This window comes from Buteo buteo, chromosome 3 (genome assembly GCF_964188355.1).
Source record: "Buteo buteo chromosome 3, bButBut1.hap1.1, whole genome shotgun sequence".
In the NCBI taxonomy this organism is placed as follows: domain Eukaryota; kingdom Metazoa; phylum Chordata; class Aves; order Accipitriformes; family Accipitridae; genus Buteo; species Buteo buteo.
Window position 1 is genome coordinate 5389509 of NC_134173.1, and position 25225 is coordinate 5414733.

Sequence of the window (25225 nt, forward strand, 5' to 3'; positions counted from 1 at the left end):
GATTTAAAACTCTCCTTCTGATAAGGATCAATACATAAAACATATCTCTGTAAGTACTGTTTACTGAGGAAAACACTAAAAAACAATAACAAAGATGAAAGCACTTGTTTTGTGAAGATATGTTGGGCTGCTTTGAGCAAGACACTTTTTAAAAACAAATTTGTAAAGGGGGTGTATGCATATTTATGTAGATACCTTCACACTTTGCAATTATGTCTATTTTATCACATATCAGTTTTACTCAGTCTGAGCAAAGCTCACTATCCACAGACTGCTCCTCTTCCCCCTTAATTATGATGTACATAACAAATTTTGTTTGATGTATAAACAGGTGTATTTTCCAGAAAAAAGGTTTAATAAATGGGGTCTAAAGTGAAGATATTCTGCTTAAAAAATTACTGCAACACCACCCCCTTAAATTGCTTGAAATCAAAAACTTCATTAAGACCTCAGTCCTGGAAATAATTTATTAAATGTCATTAATAGTTATATTCTTGTAAGAGACTCTTTATAGAAAAGCCTGATAAAATCAAATCCATTGGGCTGCCTAGCAATTACTGTGAAAGTCCAGATAGGTTAAGAGAGAATTTTTCCTTTTTGGAGGTTGGGGGCTTTTCTTGCTTTCATATGGGGTTCTATATCCAGCTCATAACTCTCTTCTAATTGCTAGCACATGGTTAAAAATGTAATGGAAAAGCTTTTATTTTCTATTAAATCCTTGATAGCTTTTTCAAGAAGGGCTAAACTCTAAATACTTAAGATTAGTTTCAATAACCATTTTTTACTATGCCCATAAAAAGCTTACACGCTCCATTTTCGTCCCTTGCTACCATTCCCATATGTGTAGCACAGACTCTTTCTTCCCAAAATGGTACACTGACACCATGAACCACAAGAATAACCCAATTCCTGATTCTGTGCTCATGGAAATCAATGAGAATTTTTTTAGTGATTTAAATTAATCCTGAATCAGATACGTAGTCTACATTCCTGAATGCCCATTTTTACCCAGGTGCTGATGGACTTGTCCAGCTTTTCAGAAATGCTCCAAATCACAGTTAGGATTAGTCACTGAAAAAAATTAGTTTTAACCTGACAAAAAAAATTCAATTTCATGTCAAACAAAATGTTTCAAGTATTGCCTTCTTCAAGCTCAAGAATGGTCCATCCCAGCAAGCAGGAAACCAAGAAAAGGCAGCAGGAGACTTGCATGGATGAACAAGAAGCTCCTCACTAAACTAAAACCATAAAAAGTACAGAGGTGTAAACAGGGCCAGGTGACCCAGGAGGGATACAGAGCCATGGTCTGAGCAGGCAGGAATGTGATTAGGAATTTGGTGAGGGATGTAATGGGTAACAAGAAGGACTTCTACAAGCAGACGCCCTGGTGAGGAAGGACACTGAAAAGGCTAAGGGTCTCAACACCTTCTTTGCCTCAGTCTTTACTGGTGAGCCTCACCTTCAGGAATCCCAGGCTGTGAGGCCAGAGGGAAAGCCTAGTCCAAGGAAGACGTACCATCAGTGGTGCAGGATCAAGTTAGGGACCCCTTAAAATAAATGGCATAAACAAGTCCGTGGACCCTGATGAGATGCACCCATGAGGGCTGAGGGAGGTGGTTGATGTCACTTGCAAGGCCAATTCTGATCATCTTTGAAAGATCTTGGTGACTGGAAGAAGTGCCCAAAGACTGGAGGAAAGCAAATGTCACTCCTATCTTCAAGAAGAGCAAGAAGGACGACTCGGGGAATTACAGGCTGGTCAGCCTCACCTCAGTCCCTGGGGAGGTAATACAGCAAATGAGTCTGGAAACCATCTCCACACACATGAAGGACAAGAAGGGGATCAGGGGTGGTCAGCATGGATTTACAAAGAAGAAATCATGCTTAACCAACCTCATAGCCTTCTTCAATGGCATGACCGATTTGGTGAATGAGGGGAGAGCAGGGGATGATGTTTATCTGGACTTTAGCAAGGTTTTTGACACTGTTCCCCATAACATCCTCACAGACAAGCTGATGAAGTACAGGCTAGATAAGTAGACAGTGAGGTGGACTGAAAACTGGCTTAACTGCCAGACTTAGAGGGTTGTGTTCAATGGCACAAAGTCCACCGTGAAGCTAGTCACTAGCCCACGTGTTGATACCGAGTCCTTTGCTGTCTAACAACTTTATTAATGACCTGGACAATGGGATGGCATGCACACTCGACAAATTTGCAGATGATACAACACATGATTGTGCTGCCATCCAGAGGGACCTTGACAGGCTGGAGAACTGGAAAAAGGAACCTCATGAAGATCAACACAGAGAAATGCAAAGTCCTGCATTTGGGTAGGAGTAAACCCAGGCACCAGTACAGGCCAGGGTCTGACTGGCTGGAAAGCAGCTTTGCAGAAAAGGATCTGGATGTCCTAGTGGACAGCAAGCTGACCACAAGCCAGCAATGTGCCCTTGTGGCAAAGAAGGTAAATGGTATCCTGGGCTGTATTACACCGGTGGAGGTGATCCTTCCCCTCTATTCAGCACTGGTGAGGCCACATCTGGTGTGCTGCATCCAGTTCTGAGCTCCCCAGTACAAGAGATACGGATATACTGGAATGAGCCTAGCGGAGGGCTACAACGATAAATAAGGGACTGCAGCATCTCTAATAGGAGGAGAGGCTGAGAGAGCTGGAACTGTTTAGCCTGGAGAATAGATGGCTCAGGGAGGATCTTCTCCATGTGTATAAATACCCAAAGGGAGGGTGCAAAGAAGATGAAGCAAGACTTTTCTCAGTGGTGCCCAGTAACAGGACAAGAGGCAATAAGAACAAACTGAAACACAGGAAATTGCATTTAAACATCAGAAAAAACTTGCCAGAAAGCCCTCAGCCTTGAGCTGGGAGGGCTGTTTGTCTTCATTCTATTGAGTAATGCATTTAGTCCCTATGAGGGTCTAGAAAAGACATTACAGACTCATTCATTGATACAAGCAAAAGGCAAAAAGGGCTACCTATTTATGCTGCTAGTTTAGTTTTCTAATGATATATCCACTGTTCTTTCATACAGACACAGTGACTAACAGCTTTAATAACCTGTAAGCAGCCAGACTTGATTACAACTCTCTTCATTGTATTATAAAATTCAGCCTCTTTAAAGAGAAAGTAGGGTTTCTATACAGCTGATCAGGAACCAGAATTCCTCTTATATATGAAATTCCAACATATTAAAAAGTAATTCTGATTTGAATTGCAAATATAAAGTGATTAAACTTCTGTGAAGTGAAAATTTAAAAAAACCCACACAATTCATGCCCATGAACAAGCATCTTCTCAATAATTTATAAACAAGCTTTAAGGAAGCAGTTGCTGGGGTTGCTGAAGAGTTTGCACTCACTGGCCTAATCAAGTGTCTTTCCATCACATTAAGTGACATAACTCAAAAATTCACCATGTTGGTTTGTTCTGATTCCTGTATACTTCTAAAGTTAGTGAAAAACCACATCTTGCTAATTACATTTTGAGAGCATTTAACAAGATGTATGAAAACTACTACCTTGTAATCCACAAGAAAAACCACATAAATAAAAATATTTCCACATTTTGTAGATACAAGACACAATAACATTTCTTACAAAAAAAACCCCAAACACCAGAAATTGCACATTTACACAAAACGTTTACATTTCATGAAAATTAAATATGAGAGAATAATTTGTTTAGTAACAACATTTCTGACAAATAACATCAGCAAACGAAGGCTACATCAATATCATCAAGAAGCTTTGCAGAAGACTTAGCTCTTTCTGGAGTTACCTTTCTGAGACTTGGTAGACTCTCAGTTGGCCACAACACACAAACAGAAGGAAAATCAGTTTCTGGATTTAAGAGCAGCTGAGTGAAAGTCTTCACAATTCCTTGGGAACATGCCTTATCACAAACCACCATGGGCACTGCTTGAGGGACAAGGAAGAGAGTTGCCAACTTTTCCTTTTAGCTGTATTCTACCAGGTTCATCAAATAAGAAAAAGGCTCCAATGTGGGCACATAAGGACTTCTTATGGACTTACTGGAAGAAGGAAATCACCTGTGTAAGATACCACCTCATAACAAATCACATGGTCCTTATGGATTTTCCACGTTTCCTGGAAGACTAGCTTCAGTGCACAGAGGTTGCTTGGATGCCTTGGATCACTATTGCCAAGTTAAACAGGAAAAAAAGGCTTTTTCTGGAGGAAAACACTTGCAGCTCAGTTAAAGCCAAGAAAACAAAACCCTGAGACTAACAAAGTTTCTTCCTTTATAAAGGAATCCTCCCCTATGGTGGACAGAATAAGATCTCTATTTCCTAGCAAAACCCTTCTCATAAAGATCTGTAGGCCATGGATAACTGGACATAAACTATGCTAGCTCCAAGGCTATATATGTTGTAATAAATCCTGTACAGCTTCAAAATTATCATACAGATGTCCTAATACCACTTTTTACCTTTCTTCTTTTACTTTCATATGCCCTAAGCTCAGTACTAAGTACAGGTCATCCAGACCTGGGTTTCACCTACACCAGCTCACCAAAACTAGCCTGAGGTTTGTTATTTATATATTCACTTACTGAAATAAGTAATAACATATTCAAAGTATTGTGATACCTTGGCATTAAGCAGGCTCAATTAAGATATGAATACTGGATTAATTTGCTACTTTTATTTAGAGTAGGGTGTTATAATTTACCTGCAACATAACAGCACAGTATGGTAAATCCAAAGATTTCTGCTACTCCTAGTCAAGTCACACTGAGATACTAAAAATTAAAATTCTCTCCCCCCCCCCCCCCCCCCCAAAAGAAGCAGTAAGTACAGCCACAACAAATTCTCCATAAAGGTAGTCTCTGGGGTCCTGGCAAGTGGGAGATGAATCTCAGCCCTTCTCATAGCTTAAAAGCAATTCCAGCTGCTGCCATCAGGCAACGTGACAATTCTAACTGAGCCTCGCGTTGCACTCAGCAGCCTCTGCTTGGGCGCGCCCTGCAAGGTCCTTCCAAAATTTAAATGTTTTATTCCATCACCACTCGCTGATGGACACAGAAAACTGACAAAATCCACCGAACAGTCTGCTGATGACAGACTGCTGACGCACAACTCCGCAAAATCTTCCCAGTAAAGAACCACATGCACGCAAACCACTACAGAGGGCTCATGTACCTCACGGTCGATGCTTACTCCCGTTCTTTTTCCCCAACCTGCACCCTTCAGCCCCAGAAATACAACCCAGGTATCTCGGATTATATCTGTTCCCTTTTAAGGATGCGGAGAAATCAAGTGACAAGAGGAGACAGAAGGTACCACGGCTCACCCAGCTCCTCTGGGGCAAGTAAGACCTGCAGCAACTTAGAGAACACTTCTGACTGGTCAGTATTGTTGGGAAAGTTGGGATAAGGAGTTAACAGCAGCATTTTTGTCAGACATAGGCACATACTATCCTTCGCCACTCCTGGTGTTTGTTTGTTTGTTTTTTTTCAGAAGTATGTAGTGTTACACTGCCTTCAAGGTAGAAGGAAAGTATCGATGATGTTGCCCATGCTTTAATTTTCTTCCCCTTGTCCTCCCAGGCCTCAGTTCCCTTTTAAATATAAGCCCAGAAGAAGTTTGTAAAAATTGCTCCTAATTCTCTTCTGACATGAGTATAAGACACAAAGAATGAAAAGGTAGTCAAAGATTGTTAACAGGAGAATGGGAAGCAGTCTTTAAGTGTCTCCTTCACCCCATGTTGTAAAGTAGATATGGATGCTTTCTTTAAATCTCAAGGCATTAACACTGCTTCATAGCCATTCCGCCAGTTTCATTAATTGCATTTCTATTCCAATCATTTCATAAGCAGACTGTACTTATAATCTGGCTATTTATCCTAATGTTTGATGTTTCTGACTCACATAAATACATTATGTTTGAATGCAGAGAAGTACTTTGCATGACAAATTTGAGATTTCTGCCGGAAACACTTGACTGAAATTTATTTTTGCTATCCATAGGGAATAAGCCTCTACATTATTTCATTGTTATTCACATTTTGGTAATCGCATTAGGAACCTCTACTAAGAAATGAAATGGCAATGTGCCTTTCTTTCCTCTAAGAGCAAACGTCTCCCTCCCCCTCCCAAAAGCACAGACCTTGAAAAAGCATTAGAAAATTAAAAAGCCAACAGAAATAAAATGATGTATCTATGTTTGAATATTCATTAAAACACAACATTGCTTAGTCACTGCTCGCCATTTGGATGATGCATGGTGCTTAGGCAAGCTTAATGCAATAATGGGAATTCAGTCTTGTTCTTACGGGGTGGGTGTAGACTTTAGTGGACAGATTCCTAACGGTGCTCAGCTGTCCTAATTGCATTAATATTGTTAGGCCATAAACCATCCTACATCAGTTGATGATCTGACTTTATGTTGTAAATAAGACCACAGAGAAATAGTAACAGATTTCATTTCTGGGCTTTATTCAGATCCGTCTTGATGTTCCTCATTCTATCCAGCAGCTGCTCTACCTACATTGCTTTATACTAAAAACCACATGCCTGAGTTGTTTACTGGAGTTATTTGCCCTTGGCACTGTTTGCCCTTTGCTTCTGTATTGTTATACTCTTCTATCCCAGAGACTTCCTTTAGCAGTTCCCGCGCTGGCAGAAAATTTACCGCACTTTATCTCATTCTGTATAGCTATTATCAAACATCACAAGCACAAGAAAGGATGACATAAAAATATCTTTGGGCTACTAAAACCCATGAGTCCAATTCATCTCTTGTTTCACCTCACAAATCGCAGCGATCTGTTAATTGTGTCCCCCGCTGCTTTTAGATTTTGTGAGCATCAAATCACAGCAAGTTTCTTCTCTGGAATCTGCTGAAAGAAACAACAAAAACTACAACTAAACAAAAAATGCTGCCTCTACTCTTAACCTTTTCAGTTTTCTAATCTGAATACCTGACATATTTCCTGCCACCTGAACATTTGGCAGCACTTGAGAATCTCCTTTGCTTTGTTATACCATCTCACAGCTCCCATTGATTGCATTTCCACCAGCTAACTAGCAGGAAACCCTAGTTTTCTGTACTTGGAAAAAATATGAACACAAAGTCATGGTGAAAATGGAAGCCTAGGAGAACACACAGCCTCGCACCCCAAGCGTAGCCATTCTGCTGAACCAGTTGTGCCTGTGTTCAGAGTGTGAAGAGGAGGTTGTTGAACTGGACATGTTGAACACCATGGGCACCCTTCCCAGCTGTGACCCAATGCCTGAGGCTCAGCCCCATCACAGGACAGCAGATGGCAGACATAAGCACCCACAAGACATCACCTCCCAGTAGCATCTCACATACTGGAACAGAAATAAGTGGGAAGATTTAGTATTTTTTTATGTATACAAATAAATTAGTGGGGGAGGAACATAATGCAAATAATCATTTTGTCCACGAGCTCAAGACACCTGGCAAATCCAACTCCCTAAATATCAAATCTCATCATGAGATCTACACAAATAACTCCCACGTAATGCTGCCCTGCAACTGGGCTTGCACTGTAAGTATTTCAGCATACCGCCTTCCTTTTTCCCATTCTATAACCTTCTGTGCTGGATGCAGCCATCGGCCTGATCTTTTCATCCTCTGATTAGCTGGCGACAGATGCTGCTCCCCAGTTCTCTCCAGCCACAACTCAGGAAGCCAGCCATATACCCTTCCCACAACCCTTTATGCTATACATTTGCTTACAGCATGACTTGAGATCTTTCATGTTGGAGAGTGAAATAATTTGGAGGCCTGTCAAAACCAGGACTTTAAAAATCATCCATTATATTTTAGCTTGTTGCAGCGTAAAAAATAAAGCACAGTTGCAAATCGCACGTAAGACTGCTACCTATATAGAAATGTTATTTTATAGGAGCAAAAATCTCAAAAAGTAATGAAAAAGTTATGGTTTGTTCTAGAAAACTCATGAAGTTGGGTCAAATCCTGCACACCTTAATGAAAATAGTTGCTCAAGTAACAGCGAGGCTGGTTCAACTTTTTGCATTATCAGCGTATGATGGCTGTGCAGAGCTATCTAGTTTGCTTAGCTGATTGTGCTGGTTTTGGCTGGGATGGAGTTAATTTTCTTCATAGTAGCCAGCATGGGGCTCCGTTTTGGATTTGTGCTGAAAACAGGGTTGATAACACAGGGATGTTTTGGTTCCTGCTGAGCAGGGCTTACCCAGAGCCAAGGGTTGTTCTGCTTCTCCCCCCACCCCACCAACGAGGAGGCTGGGGGGGCACAAGGGGTTGGGGGGGACACAGGCTGGGACAGCTGATCCCGACTGACCCCAGGGGTATTCCAGACCATAGGACATCGTGCTCAGCAGATAAAAGCTGGGGGAAGAAGGAGGAAGGGGGGACATTTGGAGTGATGGCGTTTGTCTTCCCAAGTCACCGTCAGGCGTGCTGGAGCCCTGCTGTCCTGGAGATGGCTGAACACCTGCCTGCCCGTGGGAAGTGGTGGATGAATTCCTTGTTTTGCTTTGGTTGTGTGCGCAGCTTTTGCTTTACCTATTAAACTGTCTTTATCTCAGCCCACGAGTTTTACTTTTTTTTTTATTCTCCTCCCCATCCCACTGAGGCAGGGAGTGGGGGGGAGGAATGAGCGAGCGGCTGCATGGTGGTGCTGACTTGCCAGCTGGGGTTAAACCATGACACTGATACTTCTTGAAAAGGATAAAAATTCCTTCTAGATTTGCTATCAATGTAACGTCCACTAGTCATGTAGTGCGTATTAGTGCTAAAGATAGATAAGTGGCTTAATAATTTAATAAGACTGATTAATAGAAACATGTCAACACATTTAACTGGGTAATTATTATCTTTGCATTACGTTTCTCACAATTAAACTAGCCAAATCTAAACATCCACAAGAATTACACACACCAAGAAAAAGATATTCTGGAGTTTGAACTTCATTGTTTTCCTTAATAATTGGATGTACCGAGCAGTTCGACTGCCCAGATCAGCAATGCATTTTGGCTAGCTCAAGGCCCCCTCATTGATCTTTTGCACGCATGGTAAATTAGTCAGTATGACAGCAGCTTGCAGCCCCCAATTCCTTTTAATGTTTTTTTTTCTTATTGAATCAAGTGGCATAGGAACAATTGGATTGTCCTCTCAGTTTCTTTTCCTGTTTTTCCCCCCCTTTCTTGAACACTGGTTTAATTCCCCTGGTGACTTGCTTCTAAGAATAGCAAAGACCCTGTGGAACAGCAGGAAGAGAAGGCACCATGGGAATGCTTTAAACACAGCAAACACTGCAAAATCAAACATATGTGGGAAAACACACATTTTGTGTTCTGCTAAGCACGGTTTTAAATCCACACAAGCATCCTTTTTTTTTTTGATAGGCAGAAACACATCCCTAAAGGATGCCATTGCTTATTTTAGTTTCTGTTCATGTGAGCACTCTTTTGTGCTGCTGCTCATCCCTGAGCACCCTCCAATTCTGGGGACGTACTTGTGTGATGAGGTAATCAGGACTGCATTACGTATTTTGGATTATAAGAAACAACTGATTTACAGGGTGGCACTTGAGTATTTTCCACATTATTCTCCAGGATAGTCCATGCAGCTTCTGTTCTCCACCCATATCATCTTAATATAAAATTAGGGGAGATTTTAGGTCTCAAATACCTTTGGACCTGACTCATGTTTTTTAGATTATATTGATATGAAGTTCAAGCCTCTAGCAGCTTCTGTCAGACTACACATCACACCAGCTATAGAAGAGGCTATAAGCCAGAAGCGGCAAACTCCGTAACTGTCACCCATAGCCCTAACAAGGATCGTGAATTCGAGCATTCAGCCAGAGTATTTGATGATTTTCATTTATGGAGGCAGAGGCAGATGAAACTTAGGTTAGTAGGTTGGGCTGCCAACTGCCAGAGCTCAGAAGTAGGTACACTGACTACTCAGCCTCTAGGCATCAACTCTGGCCAAGATTTGGGGTAGATGTCTGGAAATAAAAATCTCTTAATCACTTCACCAACAGTGATGATGGTGAATTAGCAGATCTTGCGAACCAGAGCCTAAGTGAAATCTAACTGAGTTTCAGGTCCGTCTAGAAGATCACCTTATTTGTCTCAAAATAAAAAGTAGATATTCTCATATCAAATCAATAAAGACAGTGGAGAAGAAAGAAATTATAACAAAAAACCTAATGATACTTGTTCTAAATGAAATCGTGTTGAAAAAATAGTCAAAAACACCTCCATGAACACAGATGAACCTAGTTTCCTAAAAACAACAACAACAAAAAACCTGTCACTAATGTGAAGAGGAAAAGGGGAAAAATAAATGTAAGAAATTAAAAACAGGTCCCTGGAAGCACTCTGAAAAGGCGCTGGCCTGTTGCTTTCAAATACCCACATAACATAATTTTTTGGTATACTTTAAGAAAATAATACACTTGGGCTCAGGCTCTCTACTAGTTAGAAGCTGAGTTTCACTGCTTAACATATAGTCACAATAAGGAAAATAAACTATTGTTGTGATTATGGGATCTATATTGAAAAGAAACCTTTCAAAACAGACATCCTCCTCTGTCCCAAAACTGGATCAAACAACACAACTGTGATCATCCAACATACCCTGTCATCTGCTCACTCATCTAGAATCAATTTGCTCCAATTTTTCTTTATAGAGTATAGAAAGAAAATCATACCACTTTACAGTGTTGCAAAAATTTATGAAAATTTATTTATATAAATAAAACCAGCTCAATAATTCTGATCCCCAGCCTTGCCCTTTAATTTCTGGGATGAAGTTCTTTTATGGTGTGAACTCCTAGCCATGTCCAAGGAGTGAAACTAGCTCAGTTGTTAGGGGTCAGTACTCTGAAGATATTTCGCAAACCCACCTATAAATGGCAGCTTTTCAAACAGCATCTCCATGATCTTGGCCAAAGATTTAGGGGCAAGTGATGTCAACTATCATACCTCCGCTAACATCAATAAACTATGACAGTTTGTACTGGGTGAGGACTCCCCACAGGATCATGAATAGTGGTTGCCCTGCACAGTGCTGTAATTATTTAGGTCATTAGAAAAGGGGTGTAGTATGCTGCCATGTCAGAAGTGTGGCATTTTCACCTTATTTTACACTGACTTGGAACATCATGCCTGAAATATAGAATGGTGCTGCTAGACACTCAGAGGAGCGAATAGCTTTTTATTCCTTAAAGGTTTTGCCAGTGTGGCTATGGTACCAAGATCCTTCTAACATAAAGAGGGTTTACATCAGCTCTTGTGACAACAGCTCTACCTAGTTTGCTTAGTGAAATAATTACATACACACCTGGCACCCCTTATGCCAACATCGCTCGACTGTAAAAAAATGACAGTCCTCTGACTGGCGTAGTTAGGCTGAGAAAATTTGCATCGGCGATCTTACCTCCCTAAATCCCTGTGATTTGTACTATTTATTAATGATAAAATGATAAAAAGAAAAAAGAAAGGGGAAAGGAGGGGAGGAGAAAGGAGGAGCAGAGGAAAAACTTAGAAAAATATTTTTCCAGCTGTCATAGAACTGCAACATTTGCAATTAAAGTAGCTCACAAGTGGAGATCCTTTGCCCAGTGTGAAGTGAAAGCTTCTTTTCATGGAAATTAGGATGTGGGTGAAAATGGGGGAATAGGGGATGTGATATGGGTGAACAGGTGTGTGGATCTTAAATCTGAAGTTTGGCTGAGGTGCACAAGTAGACTTGAAAGCATAACAGACCTAAAATGGCCATTATCAATGCATATAAACCCAGAGTAAAGCAAAATGAATACTTTTAGCAACATAGGACAAGAACTGATCAAAATAGGTTCAGTGAACACTTACTTCAGAGAATAGTGAACTTTCACCTGAATAAAGCCAATCTGAAAAATTTCACTGCTATAGCAGGCCTCTCATAAGAGGGACTCACCTCTTTTAAAATGATTCAACTGTCCCCTGAAAAATGAACATTAGAAGACAGGTGCTTTTTAAAATATATTTTACCAGTAGCAATTGTGAGAAAATATGCTCACTCCAACCAGGTGTATGAGATGCTTCTTAGTCTTCTGAATCCACAGGTTACCTGAAAACGCCAAGACTGATTTTTAAATATTTCATGACCTTTTTTGGGGAGATGTAATCATCTGTGTTTTCAGTTCTTTTCCACCTCAGAGCTTTTCCACCTCCGCAAGGCTATGCCCACCCCAAGGTGGGTGGGTGTCTCCAGGGAGGGCAGCGAGGCTGGAGCGGAGAAGAAGCAGCAGGGCTGCCGGGCACACTCCCGGGAGCATCCTGAGCCCAAGGGGCACTTGCTGTTATCTCCGTCTCTGCGACCGCCAGGCATTTGCTCATTCCACCACTGACCGACTCTAAGTGTTTAAACCTCAACTAGAGCAGCTAGCGTACAAGCGTTGAAACCGTATCTAGAACGGCTCTGTTGAGAGCCACCAAAAACTCAGCGAAGGTGACAGGTGAGGCAGAAGTTTATCGAAAAACTGCGAGTGTGGAGCATTAGATGTGAAACCAGTCACTGTAGGTAGAAGAACTCTTCTGATTATATCCTGTAATTTCTTTCTTTCCATTCTATATTGACTGAATCAAAATCGGTGGAGACTAACTACAGTTATTATGTGATTTGCAATTAGTCCTGTTCATCTACCATGGATCATAAACTCCTTTATTCTCTTGTTCTCCGATAAGCACATCTTTGCTAAAGTAGTGTAGTAGTTCAACAGGAAGCAACCTTAGTGAGACGATAGGAAAATTTTATTTTGCTTTTATTAATTTTGTTTCTCTTGATATACTACTTAATGTTTCTTCCCAAATAATAGATTTATTGCTCCAGCACATCTAAAAGCTTCAAAGTACTCATTTCTATATTAGCAGGTCTCCCTTCAGAGGTGTAAGAAAAGACGTTGTAGGACCTGAGGAAGAGAATGCTAGTTAACGTTTTGCCAGTAGATGTCTCTGCTAAACACACTGGAGGGAAGAGGAGTTTGAAACTTCAGCAAACCAAGTGGCAGTTTGCAACCTTCAGCTGAAGAGCAGGGGGAGAACCAACTAGGTCACTAGCAATTTCTGAAGACTGTTCTTACATAGCCACAATAAAAATGGGGTTTGCTTAAAAACTCGGTGACTCCCAAGTTAATTAAGTATTAATTTTGTCTCCTGATATTATCTCGCTGAGTAAGAAGAATTCACGAAAGGCTAAGCTTATGTATTAATATTCTTGACAGAAGTTATGAATGTAGTCTTGGGGGAAAAAACATTTTTATCATTTAAATTCTAGCTTTTATGAAAACAAGCAGTCCATTCCTACTTCCAACAGAACTTTCTTTACTTAATATTTCTCTTCAAACTAAAAAATCAGTATGTGGAAGAATAAATTTTAGTTTTAGGCTGAAATAATGCAGTACATGGTAGAATAATTATGCCCCAATGGATAACATTCAGAGGTTCTTACATTTTCTTAACATCTATATGTTATTTGGTAATGGTCTTATTTGCAAAAGCACAGCTTCTAAGCAAAGAAACTAATATTAGTTTCTCATAATTGGCACTTGCCGTTAACATACAGCGTGATTTTCTGATTAATAATGAAAAAAAGATCTCAAAAGGCGCAGATCAGCTGGAAAAGCATCTGCTTAAAATACACACACATAATTAGAAGAGAACGTCAAACAGACTTGATTACATATTTCATGGGTATGTGTCAAAGAGTGTAAAGCATTTGACTTAACCCCAGGGTGACTTCAAGAGGATTTACTCTATCTAGTGTTTGTGATTAGTACCACATAATCTGGATCTGCTGAACAAGTAGAGTTTCACACAATATGCAAATTTCCTTTCGCTTTAATTTAGCCCCTTTGGATTTAGCATAAAATCTCTGTGTTGCATGAAGGGCTGAAACAGCTGGATCCAGTTAGCTAGGAAATTAAAAATGTAATAAATGAAATAAGGTAATCCTTGCTATGGTAGCCAGCACGCACTAGAATGGGACCCTGAGATCTGCTGAGGGATGGCTAAAGTGCACATCCCTAATGCCAGCCAGACCTTCACCTGCAAATGCCAAAACGCTGATCCCTTGTCTAATCACAGTATGCTCTAGTTTTTCGTATAACTAAATTTATTTCACCGCCCTGTCAAGGTTCATCTTCCAGGTGCATGTCGGTAAGAAAACTGTTCACGTATCAGTCAAGGAAATTAGTATCTACAAGGTAACATTTTATTTCCTTTTTACTATATCAAGATATGGCAAAATTAATTAGCAATATATTATATTGTTTAAAATGTAATGGAATTAATTTATGTGTAAATTTTATTCTCCATTTCCCTTTCAGTTTTGTTTTTTAGCTGAAAGTATACAAAGACAATTCTTGAGTATTTCTTATACAGGTTTTAGGAATACAACTGAACAAGATTTTAATTTTTTTCCCATTTTAAAAGGATATTCCAAGAACAACAAGGACCCTAATCTGATCAATCAATTTAAGCATCAGAAAGTCTTTGGAAGGTCTGCACCCAAGTCTAAAAGCCCTCACTTCTGTTCTGCTTTGAAAAATACGGTCCCACAGGAATTTATATCTATCTCTTAGCAATGATAATGACAACTTTGCGGTGAAAATGACAATTCCTTCAGATCCTAACTATATCTGACACAGAAAACGATCTAGGGAGAAGGGTATTACAGACAGAAAGCACTTCTTCTCGAAGACATCCTTTGGCCATGCGTAGGCAATGCTGGATCGGTGTAGGAACCAGGGGATCAGAGTTTCATTACTCTTGACTGCTGTTAATATTCCTATGGCCTTTATTGAAGAGTTGGGTCTTATGCCCATTCTCTCTTGACGTAGGCTACAACAATTTCTCCCACTTTATTTATTGAAAGTGATGGATTTCACAATGCTACCTCAGGCAGAACTGGGAAGAGATTCTGTATCTACAGTAAAAAAGGTAGGCCACATCCATTAATTCAAACTTAACTTCCAAATACATCGTATGTGCCTGGCTGTATTTCCAGACAGTTGCACAAGACTGCCTCACCTACTTGCTCATTTTGTAATACTGATTCTTTAATTGTTTTCATTTCACCTACAGCCATTAGCAAATGTGTGCTCTGTTGAGCATGCCTTTCCTAATAAATTAAGCACAGTCCCAACAACGGCTTCTTTTGATGCAAAAGAACCAACTGAGCCTTCTTTCCTCCTAATCCGCTTTAACCAGTCATTTGAAAATGAAAACGATCACAGACTTCTGAAGTCAGCTGTACATACACACTCTTTATGTAAGACATCTTTTTGACTGTTTTACCATAACAGGGACGTTCTCACCCTGGAGACAAAGTTTTTTTGCCTTTGCAAGACAGTTTGTCTGCTGTCAGACTGTGAGCCTTTCCCTCTCAGAGAAAGCAACATCTACCTGAACAAGCTTGGATTTGAAGCACGCAATATACGTTGCAAATCAGAAATCACTCACAGAATAATAGACAGATAAGGGTTTCACAAATAGAAAACCTCATGCTGAGCCTTCACACTCCTCAGGCTTCTTCCAGTGCATTCCCTGTTCTGCTTTACTGGTTTATTTCAACCATGAGAAATGTAGAACCTGCCCTTCCCAACACAAGCCACAGATCTAAGGGAAGGTAAAAAACCCAAACCACTATTTCCACCTCAACTAATCTGACAGTTCAGCTTTCTAGTCCCAACGGGACCATTAGCAGGAAAGTTATGTAAAAGTGAAGAAATGTCCTCTACCACACTAAGCTAATCGTCTAACCTCCCTTAACAGACAATGAGAAGAACTGGTATTACTGGCTGTAACTCCTCTCATTCTAAATTTCCAAAAGAGGTCAGAGGGATCGAGCTGGTGAAGTACTGTCTGTTCCACTGATTGCAATGGGAATCTAAATGGTCACCTCAGATGTAGGTGCTGACAGCAACATAAGATAAATCCCACCCAGAGTTTAAATGCAGATCTGGAAATACATTTAGTTACCCAACTCCCTGCTCCCCTGAAGATTATCTATAGGATTTAATAGAAGTCAAGTACATTTTGTGGCCGAGGAAAGGAACTCAAGTCTCCCAAGTCCTCATCTAGCTCTCTGGTCATTACATTAGCCTTCTTTTCATGGCCCCATTGACTTCAATGGAAGCATTCATAAGAGTGCCCACACATACGAGGTCCTCGCAGTGAAACACAATCTCTGAAAATGAACCTGAAAATGAACAAGTGCAGGTCAATACTGTGCAGAGGTTCTGCTTCATCAGTAGGTCAGGGCTTAGTTTCACAGCAACTACCTGATGTAAGGCAGAAACCTCACCTTTCTTGTATTATCCCATGTGCAGTAAGGTCCACAGAATTGCAAGAAATTTACACTGTATAGTTGGGGTTCATATTAGTAAAACCTTGTTCAATGGATGATCTGAATAGGAATGAGGCTCCACAGTTTAAGTCAGGGATAAATGGGATTCACATGCAATGTAATAAAAACCATACTGATTGCTTAATCATTTGCTGTAGTACTATTAAAAAAACCTCAATCTCTTTGGTTAGGAACACAATGGTTTATTTTGAACTAAATAAATAGAGTAGATATAGAAATAGATTAATCACTGCAGTTTATTAAATGTTCTCCCATCTTGCTTTCCTGGTTGTATACTATTGTGTACCTCTCCTGATTTCAGTGATAGAGCAGTGAGAGAGCAGGCCCAGGATTTTATCATTCTTGTTAGATCACCACCCACTATCTTGAAGAAACTGAACAACTAACATGGACAAACTCTGCTCTTATCAGCTCATTAACAACTCTGATTTATAGCTACCCCAGCTCAATGGGGACATCCACATTCTTATGTCACCAACCAGGGTTGGGAAAAAAAAAAGATTAGCAGAGACAGAAATGTACAACTAATGACCATACTCCTGTCTTAAATCCTGTATTTGGGAACAACCGGTGTAGGAGTGCAGTTTGCCGCTCCTCAGGATCCAGAAAAATAGTTCTTTTAATTCACTGGCTCTTTTGGCATTTCTGGGGGCTTTAGTAAAGTCAACACTGTGACCCACAACACAATATAACTGAGGATACTAACATGTCCAGCAGCTGCCATATTCCCCGTGCAAATGCTGTTCTTCCTATTTCTTCCCCATGTCTGTTTGGTTTTGGTTTGTGGTTTTTTTTTTCTCTAATGATTTAACCAACAGTTAGATGAAGGTGTATAAATCGTACAAAAAGCAAAGTGCATACTGTGGTCTTAATTATTGCAGGTTCCAGTAACTTCAGAAGTAATTCCTGATCTACAATATGGAAGTGTAACTAGTAGGACACCCAATACTCTTCTTCATCTAGGGATTAAACTAGACACATAAAGAAGGATGGAAGAGGAAAGACAGGCACAGGCCACGCTAACTAGCATACAAGAGACTCTTCTGCTGCCAACAGGGCAGGGTTAAGGCTTCCTTGGTGAGAAAAATGAGATCAGCGACTCCCACATCCTTCCCTGTGGAAACACATGAGGCCCACCAAACCAAATCTGCCTGAAGTTTCTCCTTGTAGCCTTTAATATTTGGGACCTGCAACGTACACAGCCCTGCCAAAGGAGAAGTTCTCGGTAGCTGCAGACCTCAAGTGCTCAGTTATCCCCGAGTGACGAGCGAGAAGCCTGCCAGTGTTGGACACTGACGCTCCCTGCCATTTCTTGCCTCGGCAAGCCGCAGCCAATGCAAGAGCACCTGTGGGGATCCCCCAGTTATTAGCTGCCCCAGAATCCTCTTCCCAGAAGTCTTCCAAGCATGAAAAGACTCAGCTACAAATCTGTCCCCTGTAATAACCCTGGATGCCATCAAATGCCTTCACCGCAGAAGTCTTGTTAACTCTTTTGTCTGAACACAGAACAATTATCTCTTGCCAAGAGTATATTTTCTGTCAGCTGTGCTGCACTTTTTCTTCATCAGCTCAGCTTACAATAAAGACATTTTCCCCTTCTTTTACTTCCTAAGAAGCATATTTTTCTCTCCAGCTGTATTATGCAAAAACACCCAAGACATTTATGTGCAGTACTGCCTCTTCCTGTGTTTTCTCTACAGGTCTGAGGAATGACTCTGACATTTTTGGTTCTTCCCTAGGTCTCTTCACAGATTAGGCAGTTTGTGAATGCAATCCACATCAATATTAGCAAATGCATACTAAAAAAACCCAAAACATAAAAGCAGTTTTTATTTCCAGAAAGAAACCTTATATACAGATTAAACTCTGCAAAGGCAGCCTTGGCAGGATTTCTTTTGGCAACTCACTTTTTTAAAGCTTCTCAAATCATGCTCTAGCTGTTCTGCTCTGCTTTCAAGGGTACAGATGATGGCTAGTTTGCATTAGTCAAGTCACAAAAGAAAGCTAGGAAAACCTGGACTGACGTAACATGCTAGCAGCAAGAACCGTTAGCAGTAAATAAATAACTCAATTTCTAGTTTGTTGTCTAAACCAAGTTCATTTTGGGACAGAAATTTAAAAACAGAAACAGTCACCTCACTACCCATGAAAGGAGAGGAGAGATTTTTGTCTTTTGACATACCAGTAGTGTCATTATCTGGGAATCAGAACACCTTTGGATTTTAAGCTCTTATGCACTCCCTTCACATTTCAAAGTCAAACTTTTCTTTCTGATGCCAGAATTTAAAATGCCTTCTTTTTAGTGTATCCATATTTTCCTATTTAGAGTGTGGATGGAGCATCTTCTCCGTACTGTCAACTCATCAAACATTTTTTTCTCGGGGGGGGGGGGGGGAATCCAACAACCCATAAGTCTCTCTCAAGTACAGTTAGAGAAGGTGTTTATAATGAGCAGTGAAGTAAGGTTGTTAGTACAAATTGCCCAGGTTTCTTTTACATTAAAGTTCATCTTGTGGCAAATGGTTAGCATAGAGAAAGTAAAAATTCATTAGTGACTCATTCTCTCTCTTAAACCAAGGGAAGGATTTCCCCCTAAAATGAAGAATTTCATAAATGCCAGCCAAAATGGAACAAAATGGAACATCCACTTCTGGCACACCTATAGATCATAAGCCAGAACACACGTATTAATGTCATCAATCTTATGATTTTTAAAAGAAAAATTCCAAATGCATTAAAATTATGAATGAAAGCAGCACCAAGGAGGAAAGCAGTAAAATTCACAAGCATCACACCCATGGTCCAAGGTTAGGTGACATGCCCAGATAATGGGAGGATGAAGTCACAAATTCCATATAGGAGAAGAAATCCCAGTAATCCCTGCCAATCTGACTGAGGAGAAAATTCTTTTCTGGCCCTAAACTGGATGACTTGCATAACTCTAAGTGTTTAAACACAACACATGAGAATCTATGCAGTATCACTAAACACAGGCTGCCCAACATCCCGTCACTGGCTGCAATCAGTCCTTGATCTACCAGAGGATGACAAAAATTATTACAGGGCAAAACACAACTCAAAAGTCCCAAAGACCAAGTTAAAAATCAAAGTTAGCCTCACCATTTAGCATCCTGCACTATATTTTGCTTTGGCTGTTATGTGGTACAATTGCCTTTATGAAAGCCAACACAACCTTAACTCTCCAACAACCAATGAAGCATCCAGTGAATTTAAAAACAACTTTCAATTCATCATCCTTAGGAGACTTAGATTACATTTTAAAATTTCTTCCAATACATATATTTCCTTGTGAAGAGAACAAATGTTTCCTGAACAGACATTGTAATTAAAGTGCTCCTTGTAACATAATTGCAAATGACGTACCTTAGTTTCCTTTGTAAAACTGATGAAAATTTACTAATAAAAACACATACCAGCTAAGGTTAAATTTAAAAATCATATAGATGCAAGACCTCTGAAAATGGCTCAAATATACACACACATCACGATGTAACTCTGGCATGAAATATGCCTTGTTGTTAAATGGAAGTTGAGACAGGTCAAGGATTTAGTCAGACGATATCAGACTCAAAAACAGATCTCTCTTTTTCACACCACTGCCTAATGCTGAAACTTTGATTTACCTTCTATTAATTATCTCCCTCCCCATCTTCAGTAATTACACTGGTACAACCCAGCTACAGTGCACCCCACAAGAACTTCAGCAGTGCTTTTATTACACAGAAGGACACGATTAATAACAACTATACTTTTTTTTTTTATTTTGCTTGTTTCTACTCCAGGCTACTTCCAACCCAGAATGAGAATCTTTGTGTTGGGGGAGTGCAAAGCAAATACTCCAGGAGCTACAGCAAAGGGAGATTCAGAATTGGTTCAATATCTGACAGTGCATTTTGCCACTGAAAACTCTGACCGTTGAAGTGGAAAAAATATGCATAAAGTGGTTTAAAACAAATCTGCAGTCCTTCTGGATTATGAAGTGTTTCTACAGCATGCCACAGTTTTGTCGTACACACACAAATGCCAATAATCTCTGTTCAAAAGGAACAGCGGCCCTTTGACAGAAATTAAATAACCTGCAAAACTCCAACGTTCTCAATGATGTGCAGGGGAGAAAAGGACGGCGAGAGGAAAACGGCAATTGCAAAGCACTGAATCTCTTGGTGCATCGGTCCCGCCAGGCACAGATATATTCAACGCCTGTACAAACTGAGGAGCTAAACGTTTGGTAAGGTAAACTGCTCCGGACAGCAGGTATGGCTGTGTAGGCTGCGGTGCTACACGGCAGGCGCCCAGGTAGCCTTGATCTCACAGCCAACGCAGAAGGACCAACAGAGATGTGACGGGGCTGAGGAAGCTGGAGCACTGCAGTCACCCTTCACACCAGCTTCAAAGAGCGGGCACACAAAATGCATGGTGCTTTTTTTTTTTATTTCTCTTCTGTAGGATTAAATTCTAATTAAAAAACCCACAGCAGATGGAAATTTTTGTACTTACATGCACACACACGTAAGCATAATCACTAAGTTTTAGCATGAAGGGAGATGTTGAAAGTTCCTACTCATCTGGAACACAAGCTTAATTCATCTCGGGTCATGGATAATGGTGTAGGACTAGCCTGACTTTGCGGAAAATTCTTGGATCATGTGGTGATTAAAATCCTTTACAGAATTTAATTTCTTCTTCCACTGTGGGTTCGTGTAAGTTACTCTCATCTCTTATAGATGTAAAGAGGCAGTGCTGGCACATCTGCTTTTCAGGATGGCACTCCAGAATTTGACTAGAGACCACCAAAGTACCTAGGCTACACCAGCAGTGCAGAAGCTTTAAAATTCAAATATTTGTCAAAATCATTTTTTATTTATTTTTTCAAATTTTTCCTCAGTGTAGGTTTCTTCTTGTTTACTCTTTCAGCCTATATTTTTCTCATCTTTCTTTATCTTTCTACATTTTAGCACTGTGGAAAAAATACATTTTTAAATTGGAAATAAAAATATTCCTCAATTTTTATTTTTTATTTTTTTACAAAAGGACTACAAGTGTGAAAATTTGAAGCCACATTCACATTTTCGGCATCCTTGGCACCTGAAAGGTCTTAACATACTATTTATTCATGTCTCTATTCTACCCTTTCATCCTGATATCCACTTTTTTCAGGTTCAGGGCTAAGTATTCCCCTCAGTCTAGTATCAAGAGATTTTTCAATTGTTTAGTGAAATAGGTACCAATAGGAGGTTTAGATGGATGAGAAATGCAGCGGAGGAGATGCTATCATCAACTCTCCCGTTATGGCAGGCAATGCTCCTACACATTAAACCAAAGCAGTCAGCCCTCTTTACAAGGGAACGCGTTTGTTTAAGATTGCACATTTTTCAGAAGCATTTTATACTACAAGAACGTATACTAAAGGCTGGTTTCCGATCCCTGGTCTCCACACAGAGCATCATAAAGCAAAGCATCCTCACTTGTTGGGGCTCAGTCAGACTCCTGCTGAAGTGGATGAAAACTCTGCTATTGATTTCCACGTGCGCAAGACCTCAAGCATCTAACAGAATACTCCTCACAAAAGTCTTCCATTGCGACAAAGAAGCAGCTAGAATCCATCAGATAAATCCTGACAATAAACTTCCACAGACACTAGCTGAAATTATACCAGCCTGAAAAATGCATAGTTAGTGTCACTGTGGACTCAGGCCTCTTACATCATGATGCACTTTATGCCTTTATATAGGAAATCAAAGAGCGTACCGGAGAAGGGAGGTGCAGACATGGCACATTAACTGTGCGCATACCTGAGCATGAAACGCATATTTCGGGAACATATTTTGTTAACCTGGTACACTCCACATGTGGAAGCGTGCCATGGTGCAAGCCTCCTGCACAGCCAGTGGTGCAAGCTTCCCTGGCCAGGTGACATCTCCTGCCCCTTCCCGGAGAATCCCGGACCCACGGCAGCGATCACAGAGAGGTTGTGCATTTGGGGTGCTGAGCCAAACAAGCAGCAGGCTAACCCAGAGTCGACAAGGCATATGAGTGTCACCCTTCACATAGAGCTTCTGGCTTGAAGATCAGCTCTAAGTTTCATTTGGGACTTCAGCGTTTTTGTGTGTGTATTTGCAGAGAACGGTCTGGATACTTTTTTTTTTTTTCCCCTAACCAGGCTGGAATAACTCAATACATAAGACCTGAATAAACCAGTGACAGTGAAGTCTGATCTTCACACTGATGAACATGGATAGTAAATCTAGAAAGGAAAATTAAGCTACAGCCATAGAAAATATGATCAGGCTTGTGCCCCGAGTATAAATCTGGAACTTCACTCTTCAGTATTAGAGTTATGTTAACTGACCTGTGAGTTTTTCCAGAACTTCAAATCCATGTTTCAGAGCAATGATATCAAGAAAAGAGACTGTGCCATCTTCAAACCTAAAGAATGGAATAAATGAGCACAGTAAACAAATCATGCAGCTACGGTACAGACTTTAAATCTATTTTGAGTTATTGCTTTATATTCAGTGAATCTAACTTGCAGAGTGGGAACTCCTCCCTTAGGGATTCATCTGTCAGTCTTGTGGTGTCCTGTAAGGCAAAAACATATTCTTCAAAGCTACAGAGGTTCATATGAACAGTTGCTTGCACACAGAAAGTTGTATTTTCCCCTGCGTGGGCTACTTGTGGGTTTTGGATTTTTAAAGTAACGGGTAACAGCTATGTCTTATGAGCTAATGTCACAAGGTCCTAAATGACCTTCTGACAATGTCGGGAATAGGTGAGGAGACAGGTAGAGACGTTGTGTTTGCCCCCCCACTCCAACATGATTACATCTAACTCAGTTGAGTTAGAAGGCAAGAGACCTTCCTTATCTGGAGCAAAGAGGGAGATCACTAACAAATCTCCCTCCACGTGATCCTCCTGGAAATTAAAAATAACTGACCAATAACATGAGCACTGTACAAAGGTGGGGGAAAAGGCGCATCTCCTACCAACATCTTTTAAAGACGACACCAAATGGAAACAAAAATGCCGGATTTGATGAACTACTGCAGCCACTCGCACAGTTCAGAAGGAGAAGGTGCTGCTCCAAGGTGGGGATGTCTTCAGGGAATGGTGCCCAAGAGAATTTTGAGGGGGCAGAAGGGACACCATATCAAGCATCAAAATATGTTTTATTTAGGCTTTGTGTGCACCGCAGCCCACAAGAAGTTTTAAGGAGTGATCGTTCAGCTTGCTTCACCACAAAGGGGAACGCGGAATCACGCTGACAACTGATGACGTCAAAACTGTACAGAACTCGCTAACGTGTAAGGCTGAACCTGGGGTCACAGCAAGTCTCTAAGAAGGCAGGAGCTATTTCCAAAACTGTAACAGTTAATGCTGGAAATGAACACACCAGCAACAACCCCAAATCTCATGGTTCAAGTTTAAAATTAAATTCTGACCATGAGGATGAGACCTTCCTGGGGACCTTGTGTTCCCCTGAATGTTTCTCAGAAAGGTCTGAGGATGCCCACATTGAAAAGTGAGATAAGAACAGCTTAATAATGAAAGTAAAATTAAAATATAACAACAATAAAATATAATACTAATGAAAATGAATATAACAAAGAGAGAGAAATAAAACCCAAGAAAAAAAACAAGTGATGCACAATGCAACTGCTCACCACCTGCTGATTGATGCCTGAACAGTGATCCATCGCTCCCAGCCACCTCCCCCCAGCCTAAATCCTGAGCATGACGTCTGATGATACGGAATATCCCTTTGGGTAGCTCGGGTCAGCTATCCTGGCCATGCTCCCTCCCAGCTTCTTGTGCACCTGCTCGCTGGCAGAGCACGAGAAAATGAAAATTCCTTAACTTAGGATAAGCACTACTTAGCAACAACTAAAACATCAGTGTGTTATCAACATTATGCTCCCACTAAACCCAAAACACACTGTACTGGCTACTAAGAAGAAAATTAATTCTACCCCAGCCGAAACCAGGACACTGGACAACATGGAGCACAACAGAAGCACTCTTGGGCAAGACGACTTTACATCCACACATAATAGACAAGAAAATAGGGCATTACTTTTTTTTTTGCTGGATATATATAATTTTTCATAATGCATGTAAAAAGCTTTTGGTGCCACAATTAAGTATGTATTATGAAAAGGCTCAAAGGTTAAAAGTGTCAGACTTCAAATGCTTTTTCTTTAATAAAATAAACCTCAATAGAATAGCATAATAGCTCTCACTTCTACAGTGATTTTTCTTACTTATATTCAATTTTTCTATAGTTATCAAATAATTTAAACACTGCAAGTGACACTGTCAGGTGAAGGACATATAAAGCTTCCAAAAAATATCTGGTAAAGTTCCACTCAAAAGAATAATGCAAGAGTATTGTGTATATGGTAATATGTTCAGCTGGGATGAAAGAAGACAGATAGAGGCAGCAAATAAATATAAACCAAGTGGTAAGAGAAAAGTGGTGGTCTGCTACAAGGATGAATGGCCCAAAAGAGACCACTCATGCTCACATATTTCAACACAACATAGGCCAAAGAATCCTTCTAAGGAATTTCTGAATCTTGCCTAGTAATAATTAATAGCAAAGTCTGTTGCTCCTGAACTTCAGGGAAGAAACCTCACTGGCTGTCAGTGATTAAATTTAAAGTGGTCACTTGTGATTTGAAAGAGACCTAACACCAGGAATGTTTTCACAGAGACCTGTGGACCAGTATCTGAGGGAAGCAATACTCTATCCCAAAAGCCAGAAAAATTGAGGGAGGAGGAGGAAGAAGAGATAAGG

General features: G+C 40.4%; 1 protein-coding gene across 3 annotated transcripts in view; it reads right to left on the reverse strand.

The window, feature by feature from the left end:
• Nucleotides 1-25225, reverse strand: part of MOCOS (molybdenum cofactor sulfurase) — a 220795-nt gene that overhangs the window by 73506 nt on the left and 122064 nt on the right. For all 3 annotated transcript variants that reach the window (XM_075022731.1, XM_075022729.1, XM_075022730.1), the window contains one exon: nucleotides 22781-22857. In XM_075022731.1, coding sequence (XP_074878832.1) covers nucleotides 22781-22857 — 77 coding nt within the window. The remainder of the gene's footprint in view (nucleotides 1-22780; nucleotides 22858-25225) is intronic.